The sequence below is a fragment of the Melanerpes formicivorus genome, unplaced genomic scaffold (assembly GCF_026170545.1).
Source record: "Melanerpes formicivorus ecotype bairdi unplaced genomic scaffold, bMelFor1.0.p_v2 SCAF_2, whole genome shotgun sequence".
NCBI classification, from domain to species: domain Eukaryota; kingdom Metazoa; phylum Chordata; class Aves; order Piciformes; family Picidae; genus Melanerpes; species Melanerpes formicivorus.
The window spans coordinates 55876507-55898530 of record NW_027142354.1 but is presented as its reverse complement, the minus strand read 5'-3'; the positions used below and the strand labels follow the sequence as shown (position 1 = coordinate 55898530).

The 22024-nt window shown below is 59.8% G+C and overlaps 2 protein-coding genes across 4 annotated transcripts; one reads left to right on the top strand and one right to left on the bottom strand.

Moving 5' to 3' along the window:
* The first annotated feature begins 2354 nt into the window (after positions 1-2354).
* Positions 2355-5340, top strand: GPX3 (glutathione peroxidase 3). The gene is made up of 5 exons (XM_068162120.1): positions 2355-2555; positions 3697-3850; positions 4048-4165; positions 4362-4461; positions 4562-5340. Exons 1-5 carry the CDS (start codon positions 2469-2471, stop codon positions 4814-4816), a joined length of 714 nt encoding a protein of 237 aa, XP_068018221.1. The 5' UTR covers positions 2355-2468; the 3' UTR covers positions 4817-5340.
* Positions 5341-5999: 659 nt separating this feature from the next.
* TNIP1 (TNFAIP3 interacting protein 1) lies at positions 6000-20877 on the bottom strand. Of its 3 annotated transcripts, none has more exons than XM_068162086.1 (18): positions 20775-20877; positions 14604-14774; positions 11786-11905; positions 11392-11474; positions 11112-11180; positions 10337-10528; positions 10059-10153; positions 9898-9979; positions 9567-9659; positions 9274-9339; positions 9002-9133; positions 8792-8920; positions 8396-8518; positions 7950-8075; positions 7557-7637; positions 7190-7384; positions 6838-6928; positions 6000-6517 (listed from the first exon to the last, which is right to left on the bottom strand). In XM_068162086.1, the coding sequence occupies exons 2-18, from the start codon at positions 14734-14736 to the stop codon at positions 6492-6494; spliced, it is 1836 nt and encodes a 611-aa protein (XP_068018187.1). In that variant the 5' UTR covers positions 14737-14774; positions 20775-20877; the 3' UTR covers positions 6000-6491. The 3 variants fall into 3 exon arrangements, with proteins under 3 accessions (XP_068018187.1, XP_068018197.1, XP_068018206.1); XM_068162096.1 differs by having other exon boundaries at positions 9567-9656; XM_068162105.1 differs by lacking the exon at positions 9567-9659.
* Positions 20878-22024: the final 1147 nt, after the last annotated feature.

Here is a 22024-nt window from a genome sequence, read left to right as displayed (position 1 = left end):
GTGTGGCACGAGGCCTCTGCAGCCCCTGGCCCACGGTGTGAGGAGGCTGGTGGCAGTGGCAGGATGGTGGCAGTGGCAGGCTGGTGGCAGTGGCAGGATGGTGGCCAAGGATCTGAAAGTGCCTGGCCTCCTGCCTCCAAACTCTTGCCAAACATCTGCAGCAGGCAGGGGCCGGCTTCAGCCCAGCTCTGGTAGAAAAACAACATGCAAGGGTCATGTGAGGGTCAGCCCATGCAGAGCGCCTGCCACTTGGGGGGGGGGACCCTGCTCTGGCAGAGGGTGGAGCAGCATTGGCTTGCTGGAGCTCCCAGCACCTTCTTCTCTCCCACGCAGCCTCTGGCATGGCACAGCACGGCAGGGACACCGAGTGACATGCCCAGGCTCCCCTGGAAGCTCAGTGGCAGGGATGGGATCCATCAGCTGTGGTGTTAAGTCCTCCCCTGTTCCCCACTCCCACTGAGACCAATCTGGCTCCAAGACCCAAGGAGGGGAACTTGGACAAACAAGTCTCTGATTTCTGCTTTGGTTTGAGGAAAACACAGTTCAGCAGTGGGTCAGCCTTTCCCTGGGTGTGGCAGGGATCAGGGACATGTGGAAGGGACACGGCCACTCTGTGCCACCACTCTGCATGCTGTGCTGCTTCTCCTGGCCCCCAAGCCTCTGCTGCCCATGGGAAACCCACCAAAGCCCCCCAGAGGCAATTAGGGGCTATAATTATAGTGCTGTTCCCGTGGTGGGAATCAGTCGGGCAGGGAGCACAGCCTCAAGCAGCTCCCAGGCTCTGTTCCAGGAGGTGGCTCAAACCCTGGCTGGGGTCAGCAGTGTGAGCTGGGTAGGGTGCACAGCACTGTGCCAGGGAGCCTGGTACCATGCTGGGCACACACCAATCCCTTTCAGCTGCAGGATGCAATGAGGTGCAAGCAGTGTGCTGGCCAGAAGCTGCAGCCCCATGGTTACAAATCTCTCCAGAGCCCAGGAAGCATATGGGAAGAGCTGAGTCCCCCTGGTTTTGACTCCCACAAGCTCCCCAGTTTTGGCAAGGAGCCTCCTCATTCCACCTTGACCACCTCAGGGAGGGGTGATGAGAGCATCCCTGCTGCCAGCACAGCTGTTGGCATGTTGTCTTGGACTTTGGGCAGTCCTCAAGCAGCAGCTGTCATCTTGGGGGCTTGCCTGGACCTGGAGGAGCACCCCACACTGTTTGAGGACCTGTGGCAGGGCAAGAGCAAGCTGCTTCCCCAGCAGCAGAGCAGGCTGAAAGCTTTGGGAAATGCTGCCCGGGATGAAGGGTCCTGCAGCTGCCCTGCTCCATGGGTTCTCCAGGTGCCTGGAGGACGTACCCGACCCCCAGCCCCTCCCACTGAAGCTGAGGCTGCACTGAGGCTGACATCAGCCTTTCTCAGGACATGCTGTTCCTGCCAGCAACAGACATGAGATGGGAGACTGCTTCCATCCTCCCTCGAGCCTATGGCCATATTCCCCTTCCCTGGCAGCATCTCAAGCAGCAGCTCGGTGACAGCTCCTGGCAGGGCTGCTCCTGCTTTCTAGCAAAGCCAAACCTCATGGTCCCCCCGGGGCTCACCCCTTGGCACCCTGTCCTGCCCTCTGTCTCCAGCCAGCCCCCAGCCTAAACCACAGCCCTCTCCCCCTCTCCTCCAGCCCGTTCGTTCTCCCATCAAATAATTTTTTGGTGGGATTCAGGGAATTTACACCTCACCAGGGATATTTCCCTTGGAGCCAGCCCAGGGTAAATATTTGCATTCCCCGGGTATGCAAACAGGGCCCTGGAAACTCCTGCCCTTGGGGGCACCGAGGGCTAAGGCTGTGCTCCGTTCTTGGCCACAGCAGGGTCACCAGGGGGCTAGAGCCTCCAGGCTGCTCCTAGGAGCACCCTCATTTTTTTGGGTTGGGAAGGGGAGAAGCTCCATCGACCCTTCCCCACCCCTGAGCAAGCACAGCCCCGGGAGGGAGGACCCCGGCGGCCGGGGATGCTGCGGGGCGGGTTGGTCGCCGCTCCTCAGGTGACAGCAGCCCGCTCGGGGGTGTGCATGTCACCTCAGCTGGGTGCCCTGAGCAAGCAGGGGGGGACACTGCCTGGCTCCTCTCCTAGCCTGCGGGGTTTAATTCCCAGTTCCCTGTTTCGTATAACACGTTGCATAAACCCCCTGGCACATGCGGCAGCTCCATGCTGGCCGCCGCGATCAGGGGTCAGCGTGGTCCTGCCAACCCCCTCCTGCCCTGCCCCCCCCCCGAGGCCACCGGGTCCGCCCCAGGGCGCAGACGGTTAACGCAGCCCTCGGCCCGTCCTCCCCCCGGCCATTGGCTCTCCCCCGCTCAGCCCAGCAGCTATTTCTCGGCTCTCGGGCTCGGAGGTGGCAGAAGGCGACGGGGAGAGGGGTGTGTGTGTCCGTCCGTCCCCGCCACCGCTGTCCCCCGGGGGTGCCCGCACCCCACACCCCATCCCGACCATGGGGGGCTGGTCCGGCAGCGCCTGGATTTTGCCCCTTTTCTTGGCTGGGCTCGTCCAGCTGGGGCAGAGCCAGGAGAGGGAGAAGGTAAGAACAGGGGGGAGACACCCCCAAGGGGGCTGCGGGGAGGGGAGAAGGGGGTATGTGGCACCCTGGCGACCCTCCTGTCCCCAAGGCTTGCTGCAGTGCGTTCAGGTGCCGGAGTGGGGCACGGTGGCCTTGTGACGCCCCCCAAGCCCCAGCCCCGCTGCCTGCACCACGGGAGGGTTTTGCTGAAGCAGTTTTTGCAAGGGAGGAAATTGCTGTCCTGGGGTTGGGGACGGAGGGGGACAAAGTCTTGTCCACCCCCCCCCCCCCCCCAAGTGACCCTCATAGGGGCAGAGCACGGGGCTTGCGTTCCATGCACAGTGTCCAGGGGGGTGCACCCCTGCTTGGAGGGTGCAGGGACCGCCCTGTCCCCACACACCGGCAGGCTGAGGGCAGCGGAGGGGGCCTGTCACCGCTGGCCAGCCACCTCATCCCGGAGGGGGACGAAACAGAGTCTTGTGCCAGGATCCGGCCAGCCTCATGGAGTCCGAGCTCCCCAAGCAGAGCCTCTGGGACTTTATCTCCTGCCAGCTCCCAAAATAGCACCCCAGTGGCACTTGAGTGAGCCCGGATCCCTCGACGCGGGGTGGGAGATGGGCTCCCTTAGTTTAACCCCTGCAGTGCTGCAAGCAGAGGGTGCTCCTCTCCAGCCTGGTCCTTCCCTGCCCAGTTTTGGTCCAGCCCTCATCTTTCCCTTGCCCTGGCTTTGTCAGCTTCTGGGTGCTGTCTGTCCCTGTCTCAGAAGGGTGCATGCAGGGGTGGTGAGCTCCCACGCTCCCATAGCCCCAGGGAGGCTGGGGCTGGTCCCCCCCCCGCACTGTCACACCAGCTCAGGCTGTTTTCCAGCCTTTGCCTTGCCTCCCTGCCTGGCCAGGGCCGGGTCACCCCCTCTGCAGCGGCAGGCAGCCTCGCTGGCCAGGCGTGCACACGTGTGCATGCACGCACCAGCCTGACCCACTGCTGGGACCTTGGCACGCCGGAGCTTGGCTGCTGCCAGCAGCAGTGGGGGCAGAAGACACAGTGCTGGCAGCTGGCACCCCAGCCAGCACCAGGGGTGGACCTGCTGCTCGAGTGGGCACGGGTGGCCGTGGGGTGGCTGGCAGCCCCAGCCCCCTCCCATGGGATGCTCCTCTCCCCGCAGGTGAAATGCTACGACTCGACTCAGGGCACGATCTATGACTACGGGGCCCTGACCATCGATGGAGATGAGTATATCCCCTTCAGGAAGTACGAGGGGAAGATGGTGCTCTTTGTCAACGTTGCCACCTACTGAGGCCTCACCCTGCAGTATGTTGGTAAGTGTTCCCTGGGGCATGGGCCTGCCAGGGCCAGGGCAGGCAGCTCACCCAGGTATGCAGCCTCTGGCTGCTCCCCATGGTCCATCCTGCCCCGAGGGAGCTGACGTGGTCAGAGATGCACCAAGAGGGTGCCTGCGGGCCTGGGGGTAAGCCTGGCCCTCTGCTAACCCATCCCTGGCTCTCCTTGCCTGCAGAACTGAATGCACTACAAACTGAGCTGGGGCCCTATGGGCTCGTGGTCCTGGGCTTCCCCTCCAACCAATTCGGGAAGCAGGAACCAGGCCAGAACTCAGAGATCCTCCCCGCGCTGAAGTGAGTACTGCGGCAGGGCTGCAGGGCACCTGTGGGCACCAGGCAGGCAGTGGGTGCATGGGCTGCTGCTGGCTGTCACCCCCTCTCAGCCCGGGGCTGTGGTGCCCATAAGCAGTTGGGGCTCCCTCCCTCCCTCCCCTCCTCTGTGCAGCACAGAGCTGCCTGTTGTGACACCCTGCCCACCCTGCCCTTGCAGGTACGTCCGGCCAGGGGGTGGCTTTGTCCCCAACTTCCAGCTTTTCCAGAAAGGGGACGTGAATGGGGCCAAAGAACAGAAGGTCTTCACCTTCCTGAAGGTAAGTGCCAGGGCAAGGAGGGATGAGAGGGCAGCACCCAGCTTGGGTGGTGGGGTGTTTTTTTGGGGTGCAATGCAAGTGACACGCTGCTTGCCTGCAGAACTCCTGTCCCCCAGTGGCGGAGGAGTTTGGGCACCCCAAGAACCTCTTCTGGGAGCCTCTGCGGAACCACGACATCAAGTGGAACTTTGAGAAGTTCCTGGTGGGCCCCGATGGCGTGCCTGTCATGCGCTGGTACCACCGTGCCAACATCGCCCTCGTGAAGAACGACATCGTCACCTACATGCGGCAGCAGCGGCAGCACCCCCCGCCGCCGCCGCCCCAGCAGCAGCAGGAGGAGGAGGAAGGCCAGTAGGGGCTGGGGCTGACAGGTGGCTTCTCCCCGATGCTGCCATCCCCCCCCACCCCATCGCCTCCCTGCATCCTCCCCAGCCAGCGCGCCGCCCCTCCCTCGCTTCCGTCTCTGCCACACCACGGCCAGGACGCCGGGCTCGGCAGCCTGGTGGCAGAGACCTCGGCGATGGGAGGAGGGCGTTCCCCAGTAACACCACGTCCCACCTCCACCCCCGGCAGTGACAGCTCCTCCTGGCCCTCAGCTTGCCTCCCCCGATCCTCCATCCCACCTAGCCAGGCAGTGGGAGGATGCAGGGGCCGGCTGCCCCCGGAGCAGAAGCCCACGTCTCCATGAAGGCTTGGCCTGAAAGCCCCTGCTGTAGGGCGGGCCTGGCCTGATCCTGCTGGGCACGGTGCAGCTCTTCAGTGCATTCAAGCTGCCCGTGGTACTGGCACCGAGACGTGCTCCTCTCCTGGCTGGGGGCAGCTGGCCCCTCACCTCCCCCTCCCACCAGAGAAACACCAAATAAAGGCTCTGCAACTGTGCAGCCTTGCTTCGTGGCCAGGGGTGGGGGGAAAAAGCGGGGGGCACAGCAGCCAGCCTGGGGATACCCCAGCAGGAAGGGATGGCTGGCTCCCAGCTCAGGAAACTCCCAAACTGCAAACATGGATTGATCATGGCAGCCCAGCCTTTGGGGAAGAGGAGGGGGACCAGGGACTAGCCCCCAGTGAGGAGCATGCCAGGCACCGTGCCTCCTGCTGCTGTCAGGCACATGACAGTCACAGTTGCAGCAACAGAGCTGCTTTGTTAGTTGGGGTTCAGGGTGTTTTCTTTTCTTCCTTTCCCCCCACCCCCCTTTTTCTTTTCTTCTTTTCTTTTTTAACCCTTCAGACTTCTTTTCCTGGAGCAAGATTTGCTCTGTGCAGTTTGAAAGAACTGGCTCCAAAGCCATTGCAAGGGAAAGGCAGAAGGAGGGGGAATGGGCAGCAGGGGTTTCCCTGCCCTGGCAAAGGTAGGGGGCAGAAGAGGGGAGGGCAAGAGGCTAGGACCAGCACCCAGGGGGAAGAGATCCTGGGCTCCCCCTGCGCTGGCTTTGGCCCTGCAGCTACATCTGAGCACATGGGGACCAGCAGCCCTCCCAGATCCCCACACAGAGGCTGCCCCAAAGGAAGCAGCTTTTGGGATGAAACCAGAGAGACTCAGCTACACTTCAGTCCTTAAATAAATACAAAGACACCAACCCCCCTCAGCCCAGGCCATGGCTGTGGCAGGCACCTGCCCGTGAGCACAGGATCTCCCACTGCTGGGAGAGTCCCCACTGTCCCCTGCACCTCCGGGAGCTCAACTGACGCCCCTGGGCCGGGCAGCTCCTGGCATGCTCCTGGGAAGCACCAGCTCCTCTTCCCTGAAGACTTGGCTCAGCTCTACAGCAACACCAGGCCTGACACCCCCCAGGGAAGGGGATGGCCACAGACTCATCCTGCGCTGGTTGCCACCACAAGGGCACCTTCAGTCTCTCCTTCACACTGTCCTCATGGGGATGCACTGCTGAGCTGCTCCAGGCCATGGCTGTGGCCACTTCCACCGCACATCCATGGACAGGCAGCCAGAGGAAGCTCCTAGATACATACACAGGGGCACACACACACACCCTACTCCTCTTCTGCTGGCAGCGCAGCGCAGCCGGTCCTTGGCGTTAGGGCAGTCCGGGACCTGCCTGTTCTGAGACACAAAAGAGGTGGCATGGGGTGAGCACGGCTCCATGTGCCCAGACAAACCCCACAGGAGGGATGCCAGCCATAAGATGGGCACTGTCCTTGAGCACTGAGTGCTGTAAGCCTGTGGGCTCTCGGAGCTCAGGCTCACGTCTGTCTGCAGGGATGGCAGTGGAGGGACCAAGCCCACGGCAGAATCATCCCCTTGGCTGAGCAGGGGCTGGGGCTGAGGGCAAACTGCCACTGCCTGGCAAGCTGTGCCCCCATCCTGCCCTGATGTGGGTCAGCCCAGGGTCTCAGGGTGAAGGACAGGGGTCTGATCCTTACCCAAGTCCTTGGGCACCGGCTTCACCCCGGCCACTGCCTGGGCATTCTGGCTGCGAGCCATGGCGCAGGGCGGGCGCCAGGGATACTCGGGCTGCAGGAGATGGAGCAGAAATGGCAGGTTACCAGGGATGTGATTCACGAGGCTGCACTCTGCCTCTGACTGCCAGGGGAGGAGGGGGAGGAGAGGGACGACAAGGGCTGAGCGTTCATGTGACAACAGGACACGTGTGCTCAGCTCCCCGCAGGGAGCCGCACTCGGGCGCCCTGGAGGAGCTGCTCGCTCAGCAGCAAGCCCCAGACCCGCTTGCCTGGGACCCTCTGCTCCTCCTCCTGGCACAGGTAAGAGACTCACCGGGGGGAAGTGGTGGAAGTTCTGTCCTGGCGGGTGCTCGCCGGGCATGGCTGGCGGGTACCGGATCTGCTGCCACTCCTCAAAGCCGTGGTACATGGGGTGAGCCACGGGGGGGCTGTACTGGTACTGGTACACAGGACAGGCAGGGCCCAGCGGCCCTGGCAGCGGCTCGGGGTGCAGCCTCTCTCCGGAAGCCTGCGAGGAGCCGAGGGAGATGCTGGAGAGATGCCCAAGGGCAGCCCCCCACCAGCATCACCCACCACCTGGCCTGGAGCTGCCCCTTCTAACAGGGGGTGAGTGAGGGGCTGGGGCCAGGTCTGCAGCCCCCAGGCCCTCCCCCCAAAAAGGGTTTCTTCCCCATTCCCACCTGTTTGTGCTGTTTCAGCAGCTTCTTCAGCTTCTCCTTCTCTTCCTTCTCCCTCTGGCAGTCATCCTTAGAGGCTCGCAGCTGGGAGCAAGGGGGTTAGTGCAGAGCCCACCCTGCCACCCCCCTTTGTCTGTGGGAAACGGGCTGCTGCAATGCTGTGCAGGAATGCCTGCACTGGTCCCACTCCATCAGAACCCCAGGAGAGGGACAGAAGGAAGAGACAAGGGAAAGGGGATGCTCTGGCAGGGACAAGCAGTAAAACCACCTCTGCCTTCTCCATTCTCCAACAGCCCCCGCTCTGAGATGGATGTGGGGGTTGTGACACTGGGGACAGACAGCTCTGACACACTTGGAATGGACATGGGGCTCCCAGAGGCACCCAGCACTGCTCACCTGGTTGTTGGAGAGGACCAACTGCTTCTGCAGCTTTTCCAGCTGCTGCTTCAGCTCTTCCTTCTCCTCATTCATCCTTTCCCTGTCACTCCGCTCCCGCTGGAAGTCCTCCTCAAAAATTTTCACCTGGCAGGAAAGAAGAATATGGATGAGCCTGGCTCAGGACAGGCACTTTCCCCAAGCACCTCCTATCACTGTGTTGCCATCCTTGAGCCCAGCAGCCGTGCCACCAGCCCCAGGCCCATGGGTTTGCATGATATGCCCACGGCTGTGGTCCTTCCAGCTGAAGGCTTGGAGGATTCTGAGCCTCCACTCCCCCTCACCACAGCACTGGCACCCCCTGTCAAGGCTGCTGGGCTGCTCTTGGCCACACTGAGCTCTTTGCTGGAGAGGTTCAGGACATGTAGCTCCCTCCCTGCCTCCAGTGGCTCCATGTTGTGTCCTACCTGCTGCTTGAGTAGCTCATTCTGGGTCAGCAGCTCTTGCTGCGGCATATTCCCCACTGGCTCCATGGCGTTGGCAAAGATGGGTGGTGGAGAGGCCTGGACATTCAGAGCCTCCTCTAGTGCCTAGAGAGGAAGAGAGCAGAGAGAGGGTCAGAGCAATGTACCATGCCCCTGACATCTCTGGAGGATGTTCCCAGCATGGGAAGATGTTAGAACTGGGCAAGAGGGACTACAGGGTCCCTGCTCCCCTGGGTGCCCAGAGGTATGTGGTTGACACCATCAGGGCAGGGAGCTGGGCAGGAGGGGTTTGATCAGGGTTAGTTTTGGATTTGAGAGGAGAAGAGGCTGAAGAGCAATAGAGAGGTTTTCAGGGAGGAGTTATGCCCTGGCCCTGACCTTGTTCAGCCTCTGGATCTCCTTTTCCTGGTATTCCCGTTGCCTGGTGACTGGAGCCAGCTGCTCCTGCAGGAACCGCATCCTCTGCTGCAGGTCCCTCACCTCCATGGCCAGCCTCTCCTTCTCTGCCTGCAGAACCCAGAGGGGAGATCAGGCAGGGCAGGGCGACAGGGCCAGCAGCTCCCCAGCAGCCTTCCCCAAGGGCCTCACCTCCTCTGTCTCAATCCTGGACTTGGCCAGGAGCAGCTTGCGGTCGAAATCCCTCTGCTTCTGCTCCCGCTCCGCCTCCAGCTCCGTCAGCGCCCTGCGGGCCTCAGCCAGCTCCTGGTGCAGGTCTGTGAGCTGCAGGGAGGGAGCAGGGATGTTGGCTGCCCCAGAGGACACGCACTGGCAGCCCCAAAAGCTTGCCCTGTGCCCAGCCTCCTGCAAGTCCCCACAGCCAGCACCCAGCAGAGATGTGGCTGTGAGCAGCCAGCCCCTACCTTCTGCTCGTACTTCTGCTTCATGGCTCGGAAGTGCTGATCCCACTGCTTATTCACCTCCAGCAGCTGTGAAGAGAGGGATGGCTGAAGGGGAGCCCAAGCCCTGCCCCGAGCCAGCCGTGGCAGTCCCCAGCAGCCTCCCGTCACGAAAGCACCTCGGGAACCAGCTGGATGGAGATCCTGGCTCCAGCAGTGCTTCCCTGCAGCTCTGCAGCCCTGTCCCAGTCTCCCCGTACCCCTGCTGCCCGCTCCCCACCTCCTTGGCAGTGCCTCCCTCCCAGCCTGGTCCTCACCTCCCTGCGCTGGTGCTCCAGGATCTTCACCTTCTTCTCCTTGGCCTCCAGCTCTCCTCTGCCCGGCGCCTTCTCCACCGTGGCCCCGCTCTGCTGGACGCGCACGGGGGGGACCCTCAGGGCTTTTGTGGAGGCTGTGCCCAAGGCTGGCTGAACTCGAGCCAGTTCCCCTTCCCACGGCCTCCCCCATCCCCTCCAGACCCTGAGACATCCTGCTGGTCACACTGGGACAAACTGGGGGCTTGATTAAAACGAGGCCACCGTTGCTGATGTGTCAGCGGGCTCCCTGCCTCCTTCCCAGCCTTCTCCGAGGGTGGTGCTGCCTCCTCACCTGCTGCTGCTCAGCAGCTTCCCTCTTCCCGCTGTCCTGGCTGCTCAGCGTCACCATCCTCCGGAGCTCCTGGTTCTCACACCTGCAGGCAGGGAGGGACAAGGCCAGTGGGAAGAAGCACCCAGGGCAGCCCCATCTCCAGCCACACTGCCCACCCTCACCTGAGCTTCTCCAGAGCCTGGTTCCTCTGCTCCAGGTCGTGCTCTAGCTTGGTTCTCAGCTCCTTGTTCTCACTGTGCAGTGTCTCACACAGCGTCTGGGGGGGCAAACGCAGGCAGCTTGAGTGCTACGGTCAGCCCCTGGAGCCTGCCTGACCACCCACATCCCACTAAGCCCTGGGGTGAAGGTGGGTGTCCACACTGGGCTAGAAAGGAGGGGCTTGGTGGCAAAAAGGCAAAGGGGAAACCCCTCCTGAAGAGCCCAGCCAGCCCTCACTCACCTGCAGGAAGGAGGTCCTCTGCTCGTTCTTGTGCACCTTGGAGGCCAGGCGCTTGAGCTCGGAGGCCATGTAGCCCATGCGCACGAAGACCTGGTCCTTGCTGGCCTCCTTGGCACAGCCACTCAGCGTGTTCTCCAGCTGCTGCAGCTGGGGCAGCAAGTTGGCATCCTCATTTGATGGCTGCTCCAAGTCCTGTGGGAGAGAGAGGGGGTGAAGCGTGGTCAGATCGGTTCAAGAGGCTCTGCAAAGTTCCCTCCTGGGGCACGTTGGCCTCATCGCTCATCCAGGGCTGTGGTGGGGAGCTGGCCCAGCACTGAGACACTGTGCAACAGCCCTCAGTATGCTTAAACATCTGTCAGCTTTGTAAAGGTTTGATCCTGATCAGCTGCTGGACATGGGACACCAAGTTCCCAGGTGGAGACATTACAGCCTCAGCTCTCCCGGCCCATGGATCCCCTGTGCCGCTCAGCAGTCTCAGCAGACCACACCTTCAGCCTTCTGGCAGTGACAGAGGCATCTCTACCCCTGGTTCCTTCTTCCCCTGATCTCTCCCTATCAGCACTAAGACTAGAAATCCCAGCTCCTCAGTCTGTCCTTTCCATCTACAGCCCTGTCCTGTTGGCCACCCTGACACGGATCCCTGGCCCTACCTCTGCCTGCCACACCACTGCCTGTCTACACACCCTCTCCTGCCCCCAGTAGCACCACCACCACAGCAGCAGCTTGACTCTCCACCCACCACCTACCAGATCCCACAGGCACAGGGTCCACTCACCACTCTCCTGCCCTCTTGGGGAAACCCTTGTGCTTCGACAGCCACAACCTCGAACTCCGAGGAGGATCCCTGCAAGGGGAGGCAGCCAGGTCAGGTCTCCCTGGGGAGTGGCAGCCCAGGACGCTCACCACATGGGGCAGGGACCACCGGGACAGGAGCACAGCAGAGAAGCTAACTCCTCCTTTCAGATTTATCCCATTTCTAGAGGCCAAAGGCTGCCTCCTTTTGCTTTAACCAGGTGGAGGGGCTCTTCCCCTGGCCATGCTAGCACCAGACTCACACTTGGAGGAGATTTCCGTGCTTCCGTGTCTGGCTGGGTGCTGCCCGGGGCAGTCCGTGTGGAGCTGGGGTCAGGGCCAACAGCTGCAGAGAGGGGAGAGAACACTGCCATGAGCCTTTTGCAGAGAGGGGCCTCCTCCTGCCTGGTGGGGGGGTGCAGAGATCAGACCCCTGTTGAGGCTGGGGACTGATGGATCATTTCTACCCCAGCTATGGGGAGGGGACAGGAACTTTCCTCCAGGGGACAGGAGGATGGCAGTGATTTGATACCCTTCAGAGATGACAGGGCTGCAAGAAACCCTCATGCAAGTCTCCTTCACATCTTCCCCTTTCCCCTGAGCTCAGGAACCCAAGCCATCAGGTTATCCCTCCCCTGTGAGCCTCACACCTCCTACCTCCTGTTTCCACCAGGTCCTCCAAGGAAGATGCTATCAACATTTTGTTGTCCTTCACAAGGTCTTCTGCCTTCTGCCGCAGCTTGGATGCCTCCATCTGGGACTCCTCTAGCAACTCTCCTGTTGTGGGGAACAGAAGGATGCTCACTCTCCTTCCCCAAGTGCCTACCCTGCAGCAGCCCTTCACATCAACATCGAGCCCCCTTGCTTGGGTGATGTGCCCAGCATGGTCCTTCTTCCTGCAGGGACAACTCTTTTTGGCCAAACCCAACAGCAAAGCTGCTCCAGTGGCTCACTGGCTGCAGGTTTCCCCAGGCTGACACACGGATCACAGAATCACCAAGGCTGGAAGAGACCTCAGAGATCATCAAGTCCAACCTGTCACCACAGACCCCATGACTAAACCATGGCACCAAGTGCCACGTCCAACCCCCTCCTGAACACCTTGGTGATGATTGGTTACAAGGGGCAGAAGGGCAGCACTGCTTCTCTCAGAGTTCTCCTCTGCTCCCCAGAAGAGATGAAAATTCAAGCCTAGGTAGTGGACCTCAGGGTCCAGCCGGCCTGCTTTGGGGTCTGGTGCCGGCAACGCAATTCTCTCCCCACCTTGGGTGGCTTCCTTCCACCCACTCCAAGTGGGTCTTGGTCCCAGGTAGGGGCATGGAGACACAACGGGAACCACAAGGCAGGTGGAAATTCAGCAGCAGAAGCAGGACTTGAAAGCGGAAGCTGGGTCACGAGACCAAAAGCAAAACCAGGGGTGGGTGGGGAAGGCGGCCAGGGAGGAGAAAGGGGGAGGCACGACCCAGCTGGACCATTTCAGTGCTGGCACTTCCCTGCTGCTGCAGCAAGCACCCAACACTGAGGTCTTTGAGCAGCACCTGGGAAAAGCTCCTGATCTGACAGGGGTTGCAGGAGAGCTTTCAGCTAAAGTAGAACAGATCCTTGCAGCTGCGACGTGCCAGTGCAGGGCTCCAAGCAGCACATCTTGCTCCATCCTCTGCTTTAGTTTGGTGTTTGGTTTGTTTGGTGGTTTTTTTTCCCCCCAGCCATTTATCCCACCATGAAGCACCCCAGGAGTTCAGCAAAAGCTTTTCTACCTCTGCACCCCTGTGTGTGTGAAGAAGTTCAGACACTCTGCTTGACCCTGCAGAACAGGGAGGCCTTTACCACTGCCCCAGTGCCAAAACCCCCAGAGCAAGAAACACCCAAGCACAGCTGGCACAGTCTGAGCTGTCCCAAAGGCAGCCCTCTGTGGCAGTTTTAGGCTGTGCCTTGAAAATGTCCCACAGATCCTGAACAGAAAGTGGTAGAATGTAAACAAATTGCCATTGGATGTCAAAAGGAAAACACTGAGCTCTAAATAACCCCACTGGACAGACACCTACCATGAGGGTTAGTTTGGTAAATAACTTTATCTCTTTTAGGCTTCCTCTCTCTAGCAGATGCTAACTTGATGACCTCTGAGGTCTTTTCCTACCTGCTTGATTCTATGCTGTCATGAGGTGTTAGATATTAGGCAAGAGGTTGGACTTGATGATCTCTGGGGTCTTTTCCATGATTCTATGTTGTCATGAAGTGTTAGATATTAGGTTGGACTTGATGATCTCTGAGGTCTTTTCCCCCCTGCTTGATTCTATGCTGTCATGAAGTGTTAGATATTAGGCAAGAGGTTGGACTTGATGATCTCTGGGGTCTTTTCCCACCTGCTTGATTCTATGTTGTCATGAGGTGTTAGATATTAGGCAAGAGGTTGGACTTGATGATCTCTGGGGTCTTTTCCCACCTGCTTGATTCTATGCTGTCATGAGGTGTTAGATATTAGGCAAGAGGTTGGACTTGATGATCTCTGGGGTCTTTTCCCACCTGCTTGATTCTATGTTGCCATGAGGTGTTAGATATTAGGCAAGAGGTTGGACTTGATGATCTCTGGGGTCTTTTCCCACCTGCTTGGTTCTATGTTGCCATGAGGTGTTAGATATTAGGCAAGAGGTTGGACTTGATGATCTCTGGAGTCTTTTCCAACTGGATCAATCCTCCACAGGTAGAATTCATTCTATCTGTGAATATCACTCATAGAATCCATTGATAGGATCAATCATCCTGGTTGACTCTATGATTCTAACCTCTGGCTTCTGCTGGCTTTGCTGACCTTGGCTGCATTGCTTTGTGGTGGCTTGAGTATTAACAAACAACTCACTGCTCTTTCTCTTGTCCTGTGTGTACAGGGGGGTAGGGAAGGGAGCAGGGAAGGGGAAGTATTAGTAGCCCCCTGGTTTGTCTGGGGTGGGGAGGGAGGATTCCTGTGCTGCTCATAAACTGTACATATATGTAAATATTGGGTATCTTGTACATCTTCACTGCATTTCATTTTAGATGGTAGCTTTGCTTGCAAATGCAGCTTCATTCGCTTCCACCTGAGCTGGTCTGGCAATTTTATGTTCACAGAATCACAGAGTTTCAGGGGCTGGAAGGGACCTGGAAAGCTCATCCAGTCCAACCCCCCTGCCAGAGCAGGAGCACCTACACCAGATCACACAGGAAGACATCCAGGAGAGTTTTTGAGTATCTCCAGGGAGGAAGACTCCACAACCTCCCTGGGCAGTCTGTTCCAGTGCTCTGTCACCCTCAGAGGGAAAAAAAATTGCCTCCTATTTAGGTCAAACTTCCTATGGCTCAACTTCCACTGCTGCCCCTTGTGCTGTCACCGGGCACCACCGAGCAGAGCCTGGCTCCAGCCTCTCGGGACTCACCCTTTACATGCTGGGGGGTAATGTGAACCCACCACACCCTCCTCCCCCAGCCACACAGCAGTTACCAATAGACTTGATGCCCAGCATCTTCTCCTTCAGGCGGGTGTTCTCCTCCACCAGCCGCTCGAAGGCCGTGGGGCCATTCTCCTCCGAGCCCCCGCCGGGGTCGTAGATGCGGTAAGGTCCTCTCCCTTCCATGCCCGAGGTTCAGTCGCCCACCTCACAGCCAGGCATCCCTGCAAGGCAACAGAGCACAGTGTCACCTTCCTCTGGCTCCAGATGCTGCTGTGGGCCCCTGGTCCCAAGCGTGTCGGGGTCTGGGCTGCCGTGCCAGCAGAGACAGCAGCGTCTCACTGCTCGCCAGCTGGCAAAGCAGGGTCCCAGGTGAAGGCACTTCCCCCTCCAGCCCCGGCTGGAGTGAACGTGCTGGGGTGACTCACAGCCATGAGAAGTGTCATGTGAGGAAGCATCACCAGCAGCCCCACTCGGGGCTGGCTCTCACCCCTCTGGGGTGCAGGAGTCCCCCAGGAGGCTTCAGCCACCTGCTGCTGCGTCCCACTCAGCATAGAGACCCATCCTAGGAGCATCCACCCACAGCAGCACAGACCTGGGCACTGCCACTGGGGGAACTCAGGACAGAGACCCATCCTAGGAGCATCCACCCACAGCAGCACAGACCTGGGCACTGCCACTGGGGGAACTCAGGACAGAGACACATCCTAGGAGCATCCACCCACAGCAGCACAGACCTGGGCACTGTCACTGGGGGAACTCAGCATAGAGACCCATCCTAGGAGCATCCACCCACAGCAGCACAGACCTGGGCACTGCCACTGGGGGAACTCAGCATAGAGACCCATCCTAGGAGCATCCACCCACAGCAGCACAGACCTGGGCACTGCCACTGGGGGAACTCAGCATAGAGACCCATCCTAGGAGCATCCACCCACAGCAGCACAGACCTGGGCACTGCCACTGGGGGAACTCAGCATAGAGACCCATCCTAGGAGCATCCACCCACAGCAACACAGACCTGGGCACTGCCACTGGGCTGAACCTGCTCACCAGAGGAGGATTTTGAAGGGACAGATAGGGTTGTGAGGGGCTTTGTGTGGAGGGGCAGTGTCTGCAGGTCTAAAAGCTTCAAGCTGCAGCTGGTGGGTGCTCTGGACAGCACCAGGGGGAACAAGCCCCAGCAGCCAGGCAGGGACCTGCTCTGCCCTCTGGCTCAGCCAGAAAAACCAGCTGCCAACAGCATGGCTTCCCAAACTGGGGCACAAGGAGCAGCCAGGCACGTGCCAGGCCAGGAGCAAAGCACAAGGGGAGGAAGCACCTGCACACGCTGTGCTGCTTGGGGTTTGAATTCCTTGCATCTGTGGGCGGCTTAAAACCTCTCCCTTTGCCAAGGTCTGGCCTGGGGATGGCTGGGCAGGATCCTGGCTCCAGGTCTCAGCCAGCTCCTGGGGGTGATAACCAGCTGCTGGGAATTACAGCACAGCTCACCAACCACGTCCTGCCCGGTGCCAGCGCAGCAGCCAAGACAGCCCCAGGGGCTGGTGCCAGCTGGAGCTGAGGCGCTGCCCCAGGGCACCCACAGGAGCACCCGTGGGCACCCCCATGTGTTCTTCCACCCAGCCAAGGCAGCTGGAGTGCTCAGGAGTAGGAGGGGGCTGAAGAGAAGCATTTCTGAGAGGGGAAAGGGGGTAGCCCATAGCCGAAACTGCCTTGACCTCAGACTAATGCTCGTGGCAGGAGTGAGCTGGGCTGATCACCAGCTTAGATGACCCTCCTGGCAGGGAGTGGCAGGGACTTTCCAGATGACAACTGCCACCTGGCAGCATCTGCAACCCCAGCAGCAATTAGCACCTGCCTTGGCAGCAGGTAATTACACATGGCCTGGGCAGCAGTTTACTTTGGGGAGATGCATCTGTCGGTAGGTCTCCCCATCCTCCTGCTCTGCAGAGGCCCTTGAGCCTCTCACTGTCTGTGGCAATCCTGTGCCAAGCAGCTGGAGATGGTGATGGCCAGGATCTGCCCAGCTGTGGGGTGGGGTGGGCTGAGCAGCAGCTCTTTCTGGAGCCATAGCAGCTGGCAGGAAACTGCAGAAGAACTGGGACAGTTCCTGTGCCACAGGGCCCAGTGCCAGGCAGCATCGACACAGCCAGTACAAAACCCACCTCAGCCACAGGAGGGAGAAAACTCCTGGAGCAGACATGCTGGTGGGCAGGATGGAGCCCACTGCAGGGAAATGCAGCACCTGTGGCCACACTACCTGCCTGGCCAGCCTGGCAGGGGATGGGGACAGTGTCACCAGCAGGCTGGGGACCTGAGCCTGTTTCTCACTGGTGTGCAATCACCACATGCTGCTCCAGATCCGAAGCTGGAGGAGCTGGATGGCAAAGTGATCTTTGCAATGAGCACCTTGTGGGGCATCCATGTCCTCCACTGACACAAATCCAGGGGTGGGTTGGGGAGCACTGGGCCAAGCTGCCCTCACACGTGGCATCCTTTCTGTGTGTGTGCAGCTGCCTGAAGTCCCAGCCCCCACTTTCTTGCACTTCAGACCCCAAACTGGGAGGTTTTCATGTTGACCCACAGCACACAGGGGAGGTCCCCTGCCCTTTGAACCTGAGTCAGCTGCACTGACCAGCTTGGCAATCAGAAGAGCTCACTCACAGGGACCACATATTCTTCCATCTGGCTGGAGCCACGGGAAACCTCAGCTGCTCCTAGTTCTCAAGGTTTTATCAAGCATTTATCTACCCAAGGTCAGCACCCCACCAGGGAGATGGCTGCAGAGAAGCCACAGAAGCTTTCAAACAGCAGCAGGGGAGAAGAACTGAACTGAGTCCAGAGGATGGAAGCCCAGCCCAGCCATGAATTCAGCAGCAAACAAAACCCAGCAACAGGGGAGGGTTTCTGCAGCATCCAAGCCCATCACTGGGGTTCATCCAGGGAGAAGGAACAGCCCCACTTCGGCAAGAAGCCACTGGGACCCAGCTGTCACCTTGGTGACAAGACCCTGGAGCAGGTTGCTCTGCTTCTGCTTTAGGTTGTTGGGTTTTTTTTTTTCCCCCTTAAGAGTTCTGAAAGGTGAAATTTGCAGTGAAAAAAAATCTCCTGGTTCAATGAAGACAACAAGGGAGAAAAGAGAGAGGACTACAGACCAGCACCTCACCATGCCTAGGAACACAAACCAAAACCCAGCTACCACACACTCCAGAAGAAACCACTGAACCACCAGAAAACACTTCTCTTTTTTGCCAGTCAACAGTTCTTGGGCTAATCTGACAGTATTTCACAGCCCTGGGGGTGGAGGAGCAGGCATGGAGCATGGCTGCAGCTCACCAGCTCCATCCCCAGCCGCGGCGGCTGTCAGCCGCTGCGGTCGCCCGTGGGCGTTGGGGGCGATCGAGACGTTTAGGTGGTAAATTTTTATGACAACTCAGCGAAAGGGGAGAATGAGAGAGGCAAAGACAGCAGCAGGGTGGTATTTAAACAGCTGTGCTGAGGCTTGGGAGACAGCTAGCACTGCAGAGCCACGGCCAAGCTGTTTCTTGCCGTTACACGCATCAGTGCCACAGCCACCAGCACCACAGCCACCGGGGCTGCACTGGCCACAGGGAACAGTTTCTGCTTTGAAATCACCAAACAGCTGAAGGGATGGAGGCAGAAGCCGTGAATCCTGCACAGTGAGTGGGCTGGCACCGCTGGTGGTTTGCTTTGGGCAGCAAACCCCAGGGTGGATACCAGCCTCTCAAAGCCGCAGGCTTGGCAACCCAGCAATTCCCATCCTGTGATCCACAGAGGCCCAGCCCTTAGCAGAATGGGGTTTTCCTTACCCTGGTGTGCAACATTCCCAGGAACTCTCCTCCCTGCCAGGATCACACAAAGCAAAAGCAAATCCCTGTGGACTGCCAGCATCATCTTCCCATGACCGGAGCCTGCCAGGTCCCAGCATCCCTCCTCAGTGGAACAGCAAAAGCTACTCAGACAGAAACTATGGAAGGAATCTTTTCTGTTTGATCATTTTACTGGAAATCAACCAAATGCCACAGCCCCCAGCCCAGTTTCTTTTCCTCTGCACAGATCCTTAAATCAGGGTCAACCATTCCCAGGCTGCTGGACTGGTCTCATTTGCAGAGAAGCAGAAGAGCTTGCTTTAAGAGGAAGCAACACCAAGAAGACTTTCTGGGCACTGCAGTCCACTGGGCTAGGGGCAATAAGAGGTGAAAGCAGGTATTGCAAGGCTTGGGTCTCAAAGGGAAAAGTCTGAACCTCCACTCAAAGCATTTTTCTTCCCAGCCTGGCTAGCTGCAACGAAACAGTAGGGAAGCCAAGAGCCCAATCAGAAACACAACAGACGCTGCAGATGTCCTCTGGCTAGAAAACCCACCCTTGCCCAGAAAGCCACCCCCCACAGAGGCTTCACAAAACAAGTTGCTTCCCAGGAGATTGCTCACAAGGAAAACAAAGCATTTCCCCATTTGGAAGCTGCTTTACAAACACAGGTAACCACCACAGGCAGCCACAGAGCTCCTCAGCACAAGTCCCAGCTCCAGCACAGACAGGACAGGCAGCTAGACCTGGTAGTGGTGCTCCCCTGGGCACCACTGTGGTGGCTTTATGCAAGACCCAGTCTTCTGCTACAAATGCATCTTGCTTCATGCTGCCTGCTCTTTCCCATCCCAGTAGCATCATGGCTGCCCATCACAGCACTCAAAAGCAGAGCAAGGCACAGCCACCCCTTGCTGCTTTCCAGCTCCAGCAGGACCTAGGAGGCTACCCCTGCTCAACCTGGTGCCCCTCACCTGTCAAACGACCAAGCAGCAGAAGACAGCGGCACCGCGGAGCTCTGCCAACCAAGCTGTACCTGTCACCCAAAGCCTGAGACTTGTTTTAAAACAAAATCTGTGATGCCACAAGAGTGCATGGTTCAGCTTCCTCCACCCACGGATGTTTTGCACCAGCTGCTGGCAAGCAACAGCCCACAGCCCTGTGCTAAATACGCTTTGGCGTAGGTCAGGCCGAAAGGGCATCGTGGGATTTCTTGCAGAGCCAGGAATGATGCCAACGGCTGCAAAAAGCCTCTCCTCTCCTCCTCTTGTTTACTTCACCTCACCATAGTGAGAGCTCTCAAGGACGTGCCTGGCTGGAGCCTTCCTGCCTCCAGAACTTGCCCCGGGGCCCAAAGCCCAGTCTCTTGGCTCCTAAAATCTGCACCTCAAAAGAGCTGGTGGCAGCAGAACAGCTCTTACTTGGCCAGAGCTGATGGAAACACCACGCTAAAGGGGAAAGGCTGCATTGGATTCCCTGATCCAGGGAGCAACCAGGGCCCTGGGGAATGGGACAGCTGGATCTCATTAAGGCTGCAGGTCCCCACCAAGTCCTCTCTGGAGCTATTCCCACCCAACAGCAGGGCTGACAGGCAGCAGGTTTTTTTTTCTATCTCTGCTCTCAGTGGGCACCTTAGCATGGAATTGAGAGAGGGGAGATGGGGGACAAGCTGTGCATCACCTCCCCAAACGCTGCCGTCCCTGCTCTGGCTCTCCCAGCCTCGGGATCTGCATCTGATGTGGCCACGCACCGCTGGACCGGCAGCGACATGGGGAGGGAAAACTCTGAGGAGCACATCAAGCATCGACTGGATGCTTCTCGGAGCGCAGCCCCCAGGGTGGGACCCACAGACCATCCCTGCCCCACGGGAACCGCAAGCCCAGAAACCCAGGCTGCTGCGTGGGCTTGGGGAAACGCCAGGGTTGTGTAAGGCTGAGCCAGGGGAGGAGGAAGCCCAGGGGCTCGGCCTGGGCTATGGCAGCGGTACGGGACTGCCCAAGAGGGCACCCACACACGCCTTTCTCCTCTTCTCCGTGGGCATCGTCCCCGGGCAGCACAGGCTCCCCTGCCACCGGCCTGCTCCTTCGGGAGCGGCGAGGAGAGGCGGCAGCCCCCGCGCTGCCCCAAGAGAGGGGAAACGGAGGCACTGTGATTATCGCCACCCGCCCGCGACACACGGGCCGGCCCCGGGGCGGATCCGCGGTGGGCAAGCGCAGCTCCGAACCCCCACCAGGTTTTCATGCCCTGAAACCGGCCGGATACCGTCGCGCAGCCCCGATCCCCACCAGCCCCTCCCCACCACCGGGACCTCGCTCCGGGGCGGCGCGACACGGGGCGCGGTGCCCCAGGCAGGGCCCTTCCCCTAAGGGCAGCAGGGACCCCGATCGCTCCGAGCTCACCTGCAGCGCAGCCCCGGGATGGGTCAAGCACCGACACCGTTCCCGGTACGGCTCCGCCACCAGCACGGCAGGAAGCGGGGCGAGGGGCGGTTCCGCCCCGGGAAATTCCCAGGCTGACAGACAAGCGCCGCAGCCAATCGGCGCGGGGCAGACGCTATAAAGCGGGAGGGCGGGGAGGGGGGTGGCTATGGTGTTTGTCATGGCGGAGCGGCCGCGCTCCGTGCAGCTGTCCCCCGAGGGCTCCGCGGGGCAGCGTGGGTCCCCGGCATAGCGGCACCCTGAGGGGCGGAAGGAGCCGGCCTGCCCCCGCCTTAGCCAGGGTGGCTGCGGAGCTGCCGGCAGCGGCTGCGGCGGCTTATCGAGAGACAAAATGGCGGTGCCGGCGGCAGGGCAGAGCCTGGCCGCGGCGCCTGGCTGCCGAGCAGCCCCCCTGCAGCCCCGTGCCGCTGCGGTGCAGCCCGTTTGGAGTGTGGAGGAATGGCTGAGGGGCAGCTGTGCTGCGGTCACCCTGCCTCCTGGGCTGCCCTGGCAGTGCCAGGCTCTGCCCTTGGCCCTGGGTGCCCTGGGCAGGAGGCTTGTGAGCTGCCGCGGGCACCCCGAGGCTCGCTGGAGCCTTCCTCCTCGGCAGCTCGGCCAGGGGAGATTTCCCCTCTCCAGCCTGTTCCTCTTAATGGTACACAAGGACACGTCCCTGCCTCTGCCCCCGGCTGAAGCGTTGATTATCAGGCATCCTTTTCCTCTCCACTGCTGCCCTGGCTGTGCGTTGTTGAGCAACGGCGCCCAGCCAGGGGAGCGTGAAACCCGGCAAAGACCTGGTTCCACTTAGCTCCGTAGCTACCTGACTGACTTTCTTGCCTTAGCTTTGCCACAAGAAGTGTGTGCGTGTGTAATGAACAGGGCAGAAGCAGGGAGCCTGCTGTAAGCAGATCAGCTTGTTCTCTGCCTGTGCTCCAAACGCTTCCTCCCTAGGTGGCTGCTCCTGGAGATGGCCATCGTGCTGTTTCCAGCTGTCCCAGCCCTGGCTTTCTGCTTCTCTCTGTTCAGACAGTTTCATTGCTCCTCAGGGATTTGATGGTTTAGGTTATAAGAACTAACCCTCCCCCCAAACTCCTCTCCCTGACTACCCTTTGCTGTGACTAGGACATCAACCTGACAGCTTGGATGGGTTATGAGAGCTCAGCTGCTGCTGCGACCCCAAGGTGCTCTTTGGCTGTGTTTGCATCCGAGGTCTCAGCTGGAGCTGAGGCAGC

Coding starts and splice junctions, on each gene's coding strand:
- TNIP1 (XM_068162086.1), bottom strand. CDS start 14,736: ATGGAAGGGAGAGGACCTTACCGCATCTACGACCCCGGCGGGGGCTCG. Junction 9,134..9,273: donor AGCAGAAGTACGAGCAGAAG/GTAGGGGCTGGC, acceptor CCCTCCCTGCAG/CTCACAGACCTGCACCAGGA. Junction 8,076..8,395: donor ATGAGCTACTCAAGCAGCAG/GTAGGACACAAC, acceptor CTTTCCTGCCAG/GTGAAAATTTTTGAGGAGGA.